Source organism: Ceratosolen solmsi, unplaced genomic scaffold, assembly GCF_000503995.2.
Source record: "Ceratosolen solmsi marchali unplaced genomic scaffold, CerSol_1.0 scaffold75, whole genome shotgun sequence".
NCBI lineage: Eukaryota > Metazoa > Arthropoda > Insecta > Hymenoptera > Agaonidae > Ceratosolen > Ceratosolen solmsi.
In genome coordinates this window covers 345,874-359,364 of record NW_011948457.1, presented here as the reverse complement: position 1 = coordinate 359,364, position 13,491 = coordinate 345,874, and the positions used below count along the sequence as shown (strand labels likewise).

At 25.7% G+C, this 13,491-nt stretch overlaps 1 protein-coding gene across 1 annotated transcript; it reads left to right on the top strand.

The window, feature by feature from the left end:
* The first annotated feature begins 1,003 nt into the window (after positions 1 to 1,003).
* Positions 1,004 to 8,769, top strand: mRpL46 (mitochondrial ribosomal protein L46). Its single transcript, XM_011505384.1, has 3 exons — positions 1,004 to 1,133; positions 2,635 to 2,780; positions 8,456 to 8,769. The coding sequence occupies exons 2-3, from the start codon at positions 2,655 to 2,657 to the stop codon at positions 8,729 to 8,731; spliced, it is 402 nt and encodes a 133-aa protein (XP_011503686.1). The 5' UTR covers positions 1,004 to 1,133; positions 2,635 to 2,654; the 3' UTR covers positions 8,732 to 8,769.
* The last annotated feature ends 4,722 nt before the right edge of the window (positions 8,770 to 13,491 follow it).

Below are 13,491 nucleotides of genomic sequence, written 5' to 3'. Positions count from 1 at the left end.
TGTATTTACAACAATTTTGCAAATGAAATTATAAAAAACGATTTAAGCTTTTCTATTTTGTGTGAAATGTCACCCATATATATATATATATAAATTAAATTATATTTTATGTTTTCTTATAAATAATGTACAAATTTTTTATTAAATACATTAAAATTATGTATTGATCATTTTTCTTATTTACATTCAAACATACAATAAAAATAATTTAATTTTAATTTTTACCTTTTTTTTTAAATGTTACTATTTTTTAATATTTACATACATATGATACATAGAGTATATGCTGATAACATTTTGGTCAATTTTATGTTATCAGCAAAAAAATGAAGTAGGAAAAAGATAATGTATGGGTTATTTATTACATGTGTAATAGTATTTATTAAATAAAATGTACATAATCGGTTTACGAACTTTGCACAAAAAATCAGATGAGATAAATAATTAAACCGAGCTACTAAGCAAATGTGAGATAGAAAAAGTCAATACAAGATTGCTAATATTCAAATAGAAGTAAAATTTTTTTTTAACTTTTATCATTAATGGCTGTGAATGTATATTCTTAACATTCTATTAATGTATTATTAGTGGGTTATGAATAAATTTGGAAAAAATAAAAATAGTGTATACATAATAAATAGAAAATCATTTATGTATTATACATGAGATATCATGAGATAGTATACATGAGATTCATGTTTATTTTTAATATTAAATTATGTGCAAAAAAAGCATAAAATATAATTTATAAATTAAAATATAGAATTTATTATAATATTTTTACACGTTCCTTTAACTTTGTTACAATATAACAGCTTATCAACGAACAGTATGCCTATCATCATTTAAAGCAGACAATGACTTTTACCTCTCTATTTGCATTGAACGTCACCCATTAATCACATGCAAAGCAAATAATTTAGAGCAAAATATATGCACAATATTTAAAAAGGTAGAGCATGAAAATAGCAATAAATCTAATTATGATTTACAAAGAATAATCGAATCAAAACGATTTAATTTATTAAAAAGAAGAAATTTTGAATTTCATTATGATTTTATTAAATCGACTGCTGCAAATATTGACGAAATTCGAAAAGATGAGTTCAAAAATTTAAATAATTCATCATCAGGTAATATTTAAATTTATATAATTTTAATATTAAATGATAAGGTAATAATTATACTTTGATAATTATACTTAGGAGATATAATTTTATAACGATATCAACTGATTACTATTTTTTATTTATTTAATATATTTGTTAATAAATTGCTACTACTACCAAATAATGTAGCTAATCTATTAATAACTCAATAAATTGAGCTATTTAATTTATCTAAGTGTTTATACCTGTCCCACTTTTGTATTTCGCCTTTAACTGCTTCAATTCCAAACAGTTTGTTTCATATAAAAATACAAATCTAGAACATTTCAAACTAAAATAATGATTAGTCTACTCTACTTATTTACAATGATATAGGGCTTATTTTATAGATAAATCTGTTTTTTTTTCAGTATTAAAAAGATAAATTAATCGAGAGATAATTCTTAATAGTTTAGAAATAATGTATTTGAAAGAAAACAGGTTATAAAATCGATTATGTAGAGCTAACCGAAAACGTATCATGATAGTCCTATGTAACTACACTAATAAGCAGTAAAGTCTGGAATAATGTTATATGAATATTGAAATTGAAACTCATTTAATTACTAGACTTTTACTCTCTTATCATCTTTATTAAATGCCTTGTCCACTTGGACACGCTGCTTGCAGTTAGATACTAAATGTGTGTGAAATACACGAGTATCTCCTGAGTGTGGAGAGTTTACCTACAAATGCTTTCTGCGTTGGGCATTAAGTTTGCAGTTGGATACTGAATACGTGAGATTACGCGAGTAGATCCTGAGTGGTTGACTAGCCCATCTAGTGGTGCGCTAACCTTAAATATCCACGCGGCAGCTTTGTTAGTTGACAACAGTGTACTCTCAAATTTTATTCTACTCGTACGATTTTTATTTGATTTTACTTGTTTGTGAATAAATTCTTTTTAATCCTTTGCTTGTCTTTTACTTAAACATTTTAGTTATAGAAAATTCGAACTTCATAATTAGTCGGTGCCTGCATTTTGTTCTCTGTTTTACTTCATTTTCATAGCATAATTTGCATTTTGACTTTTAAAAAAACATATAATAGTATTTTGAATTCCGTTCATTAGATGTTTCATGACACTATTTCTAGATGATTTTGAGCAAAAAATTTCCGAAATCTAAAACGACAAATTTGCGATGTAGTTTGCCAGATGCTTTATTGGCAAGGACCGTTCTTACAATCTCGAACAAATTGATTGATTTATTAGTAGTACTAGTACACAGTTAGAGCCACAATAATTACACAACTTTAAACAGATGTTAAACAAGTTAAACAAGCAAAACTAGTATATACTGAAATGAATGTTGTATAAAAAATTATTGAATGCAATCATTCAAATAATTTTTATGTTAATAAAATCACCTTGACATTACTCATTCAAATTTCATAATTAATCTAAATTCATTTAAAATCAAATTAATAACGTAATTAATAATTTATTCCATATTATTCTTCAATACTATTATTTATATTTTTATAGTTGTGGAATTAAACGAAAATATGTCTTACCCTAGAAGAAAACAAGATGAAACTTTATTTTTTGTTACAAAACAAACAACTGCATCAAATACAAAGGAATGGCTTTTACCAAAAGATGTTATCTACAAAGGTGAAACAATAAAACAGGTAATATTTCTAAATTAAATTTCTTTATATATTCAACTTGAATTTACTATATTTTTCTGACTATATAAAATATGTGATTTTCATTTTAAATTTCATTCATTAAAGAGTAAAATTCTGAAAATTAACAGTGTTTTTTCAAATTTTCTAAAATAAAATATTAACAAATATTAAAGCATTGATTTAAATATAAAAATTTTTAATTAAGAAAAATACATATTTATTATTCAATAATGCATAATTTTATTAAATTAAGTATTCGATAGTGTTTATTATAAAATTTAACATAATATTTAATCATTTAAAACTATTTTATAATTACTTTAGGAACCTAATGTTTTAATTATTAGTTTTAGTAATTAATTTAGAGGAAAATGTCTATTTATTTATAAAATGTTTAAATAGTTGTAAGTTTATAAGCTATTAAATACTTAGTCTATATATATTTAATACAACTGCCTAAATAATAATTTGTTAGTTTGTTCGTATGTAACATGAATTAATTAATTGCATTGAATTTATTTAATAATTTGCAATGATTTCCCATATAGATTATCACAATTTAAGTTAATCTATTTGAAAATAAATAATTATTCTATTTATAAAAGGTACAGCATTTTCCGTTTTAATAAATACAGATTTCTAAATATTTTGTTGATTTAATAAAATAATGTAATAATAATAATAAAATTAAAGTATTTTTTAATGATTTTAGATTAAATACAAAACTTTTGATAAATTTCTCCCATTTTCTATTTATGGTTATTAATGTGTACTGATTTCTGTATTGAAAAGAAAGTATATTAAAGATCAAATTTATCCAATTAAATTGAAATAGAATTTAAAAGTTCTATATTAAATATTTTTTGTAGGAAAAAAATTCCTATATTTATAAGATTTCTATTATAATTTGATCTAAAGTTGAATAAAAAAAATATAATCGACTTTAAAGTATAAATATTAAATGTAAATATAACCGATATAAAGTTATGAAACATTTAAATGTTTATGTATGTTCGGAATTGAAGCAGTTAAAAAGAAATACGAATTGGGAGAAGTATAAACACTTGGACATTTACGTTATAAACACAACTCAGCGATTCGGGAAATTTCACTACGCAGAATACTCGAATATTAGATTCTAATTTCGACTAGCAATGCCAATGAACTCTCCGAGGCTATACCTTGTGACGTCACCATAAGGATCGGCATAGCAACAGGCACCGGTGCGCTGCCGGCGTCGCAAGCTTCTACGTGTATATTTAAGAGCAGCGCTTGACGCGCTGCGCACTGTACGTTTAACATCGAGTCAGTCACTACATATCTGGCTCACAGTATTTTCTACGATAAATTCAGTTTAGTGTTCATTGTAATTGTATACTTAGTATTATTATTAAGTAGTGCATCTCACATCAGTGTCACTTGCGCCAGCACGAACCGCAATTAAAATTTCAGACAATCAAGAACACAAGAGAGAACTCACACCACTACAATAGAATAATTCTCAATCTCCATAGAAGCAACCAACAACGCTACAATTTTATAATTCATAAGCAGAATAAATTAATAATCGAGCTCAGAAATATTGCATTATACTTTTCTTCCATCCCTTCCATTTATGGCTTCTTTCTTCCTAATCGCTATGGCGAGAGATTAATCCACTGAACTATTGAAATAGCAGTTCGAGCCATAAAACAAAACATTAAAATTCGAACAATGTATTAAATCGAGAACTTATTCATATGTACAATTCTTGTAAAATATTAAACAAATTCAAGTAAATTATTTTATATATTTATAATAAATAATATCACTTTTTATATAAGATTTTACTTAATGTGGTTTTTAGTTTTTACAAAGTTTATATAAACATGTAATCATTTATTATTTTCATCATCAAACATGATTAATTTAATTATTAATAAATAGATTTTCAGATTACAATACAATTTTCTCATTACAATAAACATTTACAATATAGATGTCAAAAAGAAATGGAAATCTTTTATGTTTCCTATTTTGTTTTATGTAAATTTTATTTTTATTTGTTTATTTACTTATTTTTGTGGTTATAATGAGTTATAAAAAGTAATTTTAATTTAAATGTTTTTCGGAATTGAAGCATTTTCCAAGTCCTTTGGCTCTGGGAAATTTATAAGCCCTCTAGTTCTCGAATTTTGTAAACATATTTCTCAGAATTCTCTAACCTTCCAAGCTTTTCTTTCCCGAAAATCTCGAACATTCTAAAGCTTTACTCTCGAATGTCCTGCAATGTTTTCTACATAGCAACACCTATCCATTATTGCCAGCTAACTAAGCTGCCGCGTGGATATTTAAAACAAACCAACCACGAGACACGCGCTATTCAGCCAGAGTCTAAAACATGATCTAGTCACTCAAGAGTTACTCACTTAATCACGCTCTGTCAGTGAAGCCATTACAAGGAGTACACGTTCATTTCTCCAGTGTGCGACAGATAATAAGCAGTAAAGACTGCATTATAAGAAAATATTCGACTACAAGAAGCATGGTATTAAATTTGTAGGTATACCAGAAAGATATACAAGTAGTCTCTAATAGATATACCAGGAAGGTATTCAGTAGTCTGTATTGAAGGTAACTATTACACAATTCAGCCATACTCCCTTCAATTAAGTATGCACAACTGCCAATCCTTACAAGATTAGCATGGGCTGTTAATAGCATGGCATAAGCCATACTCCTTTCCAAGGAGTGTGCACAATCCATTACTGATCCTGACAACATCATCACCATCACCAAGGAACAACGACATCGTTATGATTGAACATAATTCATACCCTCCTATGAAAAGTGAAAGTCTACACACACTGTACATCTCTACAGCCCTTCCACTTAAATCTGAAAATCAAACATTTTCGAACAAATATGAATAGTTTAATTTGAAGTTGTTTTGGTTACGAATTAATAATATAATTTATTTTTTGTATTGAAATTTTAAACTCCTAATTTCCCTAACTTAAATTTAAAAAGACATATGTTTATTATCCTTTTGTAAATTTAATTTTAAGATAGCGTTAATTTTTCTGCTAATATATCACGTATTACCAATTTATTATGTTAGTATTAAGATTTAAATACTAGCTCTCGCATAACTGCTTTTCAGACATTTGTATTGATTTATTATTTAATTCATCTAATTTCAAACACACACAATAGTATATAATATTTTGAATTAAATTAATTTTGCAATAAAAAAATCTTAATAAATTTGCTTATTTAATGATGATGAATTATGTAATTAATATTTTATTATTTTAAAGCTTTATTTCAGAATATTTTATATCTGTTCGAGAATGTAAGAATACTCCCAACTCACTAGACATCTGGAAAACTCGAGATAAGAGTTCCGGAAAAAGCAAACCCTTGATTATCTAAACAAAAACAATTCATAAACACACCCGGCGATAATATACGATCAAGAGTCTAACGAAACACGTCATAAAACATGCGGCGAGAAATTCGACGCGACCACGCCATAAAGTATCTATCCACGACAAGCCATAATACTGCTGGCATAATCAAGTCATAAAAATATAAGCAAAAAACACCTCGTCTGACATCCGAAAAAGGGATATTAAAGGCAACACTGCACGCACATGCTGTTGTCAAACCCAGCTACATGTGGCTCGGATAGTGAAGCGAGAACGTGCCAAAGAAGTCCCCCTCATGGTGGGGATGCAAGTAAGAAGCGCTCTGATTGAAGCCGCCAATAATGAAAGAATCAATTCGATTGAATACGCCCAGAAAGAGGCGCTCTGGTTGGAAATGCCAAGGAGGCAATTCGTAAAGACCGCGCGGTGGCCCAGAATGCTTTTAAGAAAGACGCCGGCAAGGCGCACAAGAGAATCCGGCAAGGCTTCATCTCCAAAGGAACGCCAAATAACAAGGGTGTAGACATACACAGTAAAGGCCAATTGAGAGGCAAAGCCTAGTCACATCCAACTCATAACATGCGCAAGATAAGTGCAAATCAAATCATACACTCGCAGCAGTGCAAGACAAGAAAAAGGGAATAAGAAAACAGTGGTGCACAAAGCACAACATAAGCATAACCTATAAGGAGCTGCTCGAGGCAAAGTCAGCAAACAATACGAGGTATAGCCAAAAAAACACAAAGCATAAACTACAAGCTGCCGCACGGCACAACCTGCAGAATTCACAAGGTAAAAGTTCCATTCCTTAATAACGATGATAATAGACAATATGCCTCACAAGGTAAAGAACTGTAGAGCGACCAAGCGTACACAATCTAGAAACGCATAAGGGGCAAGTTTAGTTCCCACAAGATAGACTTACGAGGCGCCGTACGCGGCAATAACTGCAGACTAAGATAAAGTGTCACCAAGAGCACACCTGCAGGGCTTAGAAGGTAAGCAATAAGACAATAACAAGGCAAACTCAAGCTACTGCCACGTGCCACTACACTACGAGGGTTTACGACCTTGTTCTTCTATGTGTATAACTCCACCACCGCGTGCATTACATATAGAGGACCAGAAGGTTACGCCCTTCTACCTGTACATGCAACGCACATTACAACTCTGTGGCAATAGCAATACAAAACTCAAGAACCGAAGGCATTCAAACATCAACTAGATCATTATAACACAACTACTGCAATTATCGTAATAAACTACAACAAATACCAAATCTATTTATTATTGAATACATGCACTATCCTGTCCACTTGCCCACAATCCTCCCTTCCACCATCTGGAAGTTTACACCTAACTTTAGATATTTGGCCCTCCTAGTCCGGTACGCTATTTTTAGACAATATCGCACTTATTTAATCTACTATTTGAATATAAAAAATAATTATATATTACAGATCTGTTGAAATTAATGAATTTTAAATTGCTATAACTATTTGTTAAGAACATGACTAGTATTTTTCCTCGTTGATTTAACTAGTACAAATTATTGTATTTTATACTTTTTGCAGATGCAACGTAACTCACATGTTGTTAATTTTTCAATTCGCTAGTTATTAATAATGTTAAGTTTGTTGAAATATGTGAAGATCTATTCTGCATGACCCTCGTAATATGTATACATTAAGTTTTTATTTTGAAGAATGAGTTTTCAAATTTTATAATTTCCCGAAATCATTTTAATAAGAATTGATTCATTTAATTAGTTGCTTCATAAATTTATAAATCTGAACACCCATAGAATAAATAAATAGCAAATTTATGTACGTTTTAAAAGCGTTTTAAACTAATATTGTCAATAATGATTTTAAGTATCTACATGAGGATCAAATTTATAATTAATCTAGAGAATGGATAGGTATTTTATTGTAGTAGTAAATTTATTATACTTTTCCAAAAAAAATTATATAGTATTGAAACGTAAATAATTTTTTTTCTGTTTAATTCATGTCTTCATTATAGATATTTCATTATATGTTATACATATATAAGATAGGTATCTTTGTCTATAACTATTTTACAGTTCTTTAAGTACTGTTTATCATAATTTTTCTGAAAAATATTCGATGTTATAGAATGTATATCAGTTATTGATGATTAAATATGCTATATAATCATGCTATATAATATGTAAAAATTTAATAATAGATTATATATTTCTACAATACTGAGTGCTTAATTAAAAAATATATTATTTTCTAGGGTTTAAAAAGAATTTTGAGCTGTAACTGTGGTGACAATTTTATTGCCTTTATATATGGAAATTCACCTGTTGGATTTAGTACACATTATAGTGATCGTTATGAAGAACAGAAAAATATATGTGATCATAATATATTTTATTTTTTAGCAAGATACATAAGTGGTCATGTTCGAGACAATACTGAATATCAATGGTTAAATATACAAGAACTTGAACAAATTTTACCAAAATCAACTTATACACAGTTATCTTATGTCTTTCAAATATCTCAATAAAATTATATCTGAAATGTATCATTTTTATACTTAAAAATATTCTTAAAAATAAACATAAAATTCTATATTAATAAATAGTAATATTTCTACCTATCAAAGTTATAGTTTGTGAAATATCTATAATTGAATAATTGTATTCAAATCCGTTATTAATATATGTTAATTATAAAAAAAATTTAAAAGTACAATAGTGAAAACCTGATGTTTCGAATTTATTCTACTATATTTTTGATATATTAAATAAACTTGTTAAATTTATATTAAAACATATTTAACGTTTTATTTCTTATATACTTTTTATATACTATTATAGTACAATAATAATATTTTATGAAATTGGCCAATCTAAAAAAAAATTTTATTTAAAATTTTTGATTATATTAAAATTGTTGATAATATAAACTTAGTTATCAATATTTTTTAGAGTAGTTTTGTAAATCATTTACTTTGTATAATCTTTTTTTTACAATAAAAATTTGACGGTTCATAAAAAGGTAAAATTGATTAATATATTATCAAATGAATATCTTACTGTTATAAATTTGAAAATTATTTTATACAATGAAGGAATATGGAATTCTAGTCACCCGGATTGTTAGAAGACCAAGGTAATTGGTTTAGACCGTACCACCGGTATAATGTTGAAAAAAAGAGGGGGGTGAGAGTTTAATACATCAATTCAGTATAAACGCAATTAGTTTTAGTGACTTTTATTTAAGGTTATGCTACAATTGAACATTGGTGTTACCGGTCATTGTGAGAATGGTTGAGTGACGATAGTATATCCCGAGCTACCGGACAGTATCGTCGTCCTCTTCCGCGGTCTGACCAGAGTCAAGTTACGGTGGGCGCACCATTAGCTGGCCAGCAATAAATAATATAAACAAATGAGTATACCTTGCACGAATTCTTGTAGACAAACATGTAGAAGTTTTCCTGGGTGTGACTTGCACTATTTCACTTTGACTTACTCAACAAGATTGATTTGTTTCGACATACGCTGCTCTTTATATATGGCTGCATAGATTTAGAGTTTACAATTCTGGGAAATTCTGTCAAATTGACGAAACCTGAGCTTTACTTAGTTCAAGAATCTTCTTTAGTTGCAATGCAGATAAATTCTAAGGCTTTCTTGGCAAAGGCTTTAACGTTTACAAAGAGATTTTTTCAACTTTTTAAATATTTGTATTTTTTAATTATTTTTAATTTTTTAATTGTACGAAATAAATGGATATTTCTAAATATTTTTACAATGTTGCTGATACTCTTAGTTTTATACGAAAATTGAAATTGTAATTAGAGAATTTATTAATTGGTGATCAAGAAACATTAACCATTTGAATTAATTATTGTGTAAAATTCGTTGTTAAATATATTAAAATATGTTTTATATATATATATATAATTTCTATTATGTAACATTTCCTTGTACTTTAGGGAATTATTCAAGGCTACATAAGAATAATCTTTAAATATTGAATTAGAAAATGAAATTGTTTTACTTGAAATTATCTAAAAAAAGTTTTATTTTATTATATAAAATTCATACATATAATCAGTAAAAACTAAATGAAATTTAAATTAATAAAAAATAACATACAATACTCTTAATTAATGTAATATTTTAGTTAATGTAATAATAGCTCTTAAATTTAAAATAAATAAATCTAGAATTCCTAAAATTATAAATAATGAATACAATTTATTTAATGAATCAATTAGTACGTATAGTTTTATTTAAAATGTGATGTATACTTCAAATGCTTGCGATTATATTTTTATATATAATGAACATTCTTGAAAAACACAAAGATATACAAATTTATTCATATTAATTTGTAATAAAAATAAATATAATATATATATATATATATATATATAAATATATATATCACAAGATAGAATCTTAATATGATCAATAAACGTTAATCTTTATATATAGAACATAAATGGGTCAATATTTTGAGAACAAAGTTCCTATTATGAATAAAATAATTTCGTATTATTGAAAAAATGTTGAATTTATGCTTTTTTATTACAATTTTTTCAATTATCTCTATAATATTTCAAAGATATATTCGGTAAAATAAAAAACTTAAGTTGAACTATTAAAATTAAAAAATTCTAATAATTCTTCATCAAATATATTATTCCATAGTTAGTGAAAAAATTTTATTGTAACACGTGTTGTAATTACATATAAATATTTATAAATGATGTTTTTTTATTTATTTCATCCCAATTTCTAAACTGCATTAGGTATAAATTATAATATTTAAAATTTTATATTTTAATATAATTAGATTTCTAATTACGTAGAACTAAAATAGTTACTCAATATATTTTAATATTATTCAGTTTGATATTATTAGTCTGTTGTACATGCATAATATAAAGATATAGAAAGTTAGTATAGTTTGTTAGTGTAGAAATAGCAACCACAAACAGTCGTATGCGCACGTAGAAAATTGTAATATGTAACAGGATTAGAAAGGGTGGAAGGCGTTGCAAAGCATCGTTCTATAGGGGATGATTTTAGGGGGGTGTAGACAAGTGGACCGAATAATATAGCTTGGTGAATGGACTTACTTTAGCATTCTGAGCTTTAATACAATGCACAAGGGATTACATTGAATTCGTAATTCTATCTTTAACGCTTCAATTGTCTGTTACTCGATAAAAATGATTTTTGTAAATCTGCTGAAATTGCAGAATGTCTTTGATGAAATTGAATTATTTTTAGTTTTGAGAGAAAATAATACAATTCTTAACTTCATTACTTTGATTTATTAAATAACAAATTTAGTAGATAACATTTTGAGCTTAGTTGATTACATTCAAAATACTATTGAGAAATTTTAATAGATATTCTTATATCTTTTAGATTTATATAAAATTATGTATGACCTATACTAAATAATAAATTATACAATGAAAATGTAATACATATTTTTTTAATATATAATTAGTCTTTTCAGTATAAAAATCATGATACATTATTAATTTTTTCTTTATTGTTGCAATAAAAACCAGCTTCTAAATTTGAAATCTAAAATCATTGTTATTTTATACTTTGAAAACAATATACAGTTATGAAGCTTTTTCTGAACACAAATTTTGTTTTGAAAAATTTTCTTTAAAGTTTTTCAAATGAATTTATTTCATTTTAAAAGAAAAAATTTTTAAATATCAAGTTTCTTGATTGTACTATAAAGATGCTTCTATGATAATATCTTTTTGTCTTTTCTCATTTGATAATCATTACTTGTTTACAGCATATTATATAATTATGTTATAATATTATATTGTATTCTTTTACCGCTTTTCTCGACTTGTCACTTTTTACACATTGTTTATAGCAATACATTCTATAAGTAATAGCTATTAATATCATAATTTTCACGTTGATGTTTCATTTTTTCTGGAAAAATTTTGAACCTTTTTATTATTTGAGTTAATAATAATTCATACTTCAAGACTAAAATGTATTTGCATTTGAAATGATAGTGGTGGCTCCAAAATTTAATTTAAGGTAGTAAATTAAAAAATTCTCATTGTTTCATATACCATTAAAAATATTTTATTATGATTATTATATATATATGTGTTCATCATAATCATCAAATATTTTTATCAATCACAATTATAGTTTAAACAATTTATAATTATGATAAGTTATATTATAATAACTATTTGTAAAACATTTTAGAAATCATAGAAATAGCTACTGAAATGCGTTTCTTTTTATTGGAAGAAACTTCATTGAAGCAATTTAGTATAAAAATAATTTTTTATAATTTTGATAAAATAATATTAAATAAAGGCATATAAGTTAAATGCTGTTTTTACAGTGCAAAATTGATTAGTAAAAGAGAATATTAAATAAGTGAAAGAGATTTAACAATAAAATTTTTTATACAAAAATTTCAATAATGATTTACGTAAATTAACTGATAAAATCTTTATTCATTCATTTGAAGCTTTTCTTAATATTACGTTTTATAAAGTATTAATAATTATGCAACTTTTCTGTTTGAAACATTTCTATTTTCAATAATGCAATAGTTAGTAATTTTTATTGTATAAAAAGAAAAAATAATTATTACGATCGGATAAGTCTAAAACAATCTAGTTCAAAGTTCATGTATAAAAATGGTTTGCCAACGTAAACTATTTAAAAATTATATGTTCTTCATTAATATGACGTGGTAATGAAAGTACAATCTATGATCAGATTCAAAAAGTAATATAAATTTTGAAGAGATAAAAAAATTACTGATTGCTATAATTTATGTAAGTAGCTGCAGCTATAAAATTATTACATTATAGTTATTAATTTGATAGCTCCTTCATTTTCCGTATTAAATTTTAAATTTTGTAAGAAACAACATTTTCATATCTATATTTAGTATTGAATATAATTTAATATATAACAATGTGTAAATATATTTAATATATATATTCAATATACAATTTAATATATAATATTTTCCATTATGTAGTATAAATAAATACATTAAATTTTTATATTAGAATTGAACACATTCAAATGTTTTAAAAATAAAATTTCACATATTTATATTCATATTTACATTTATTTACATATATTTAAATAAATTATCTTACAACTTTTTAAAATTAAGTAGACTAATCTTTTTTCAATATATTATTTTGAAAATTAATTTTTATAACATAATCAATTGAATAGTTAAAAACTTAATGTTTTTATTACCACTTCTATTGAATAATTTACTAAATTT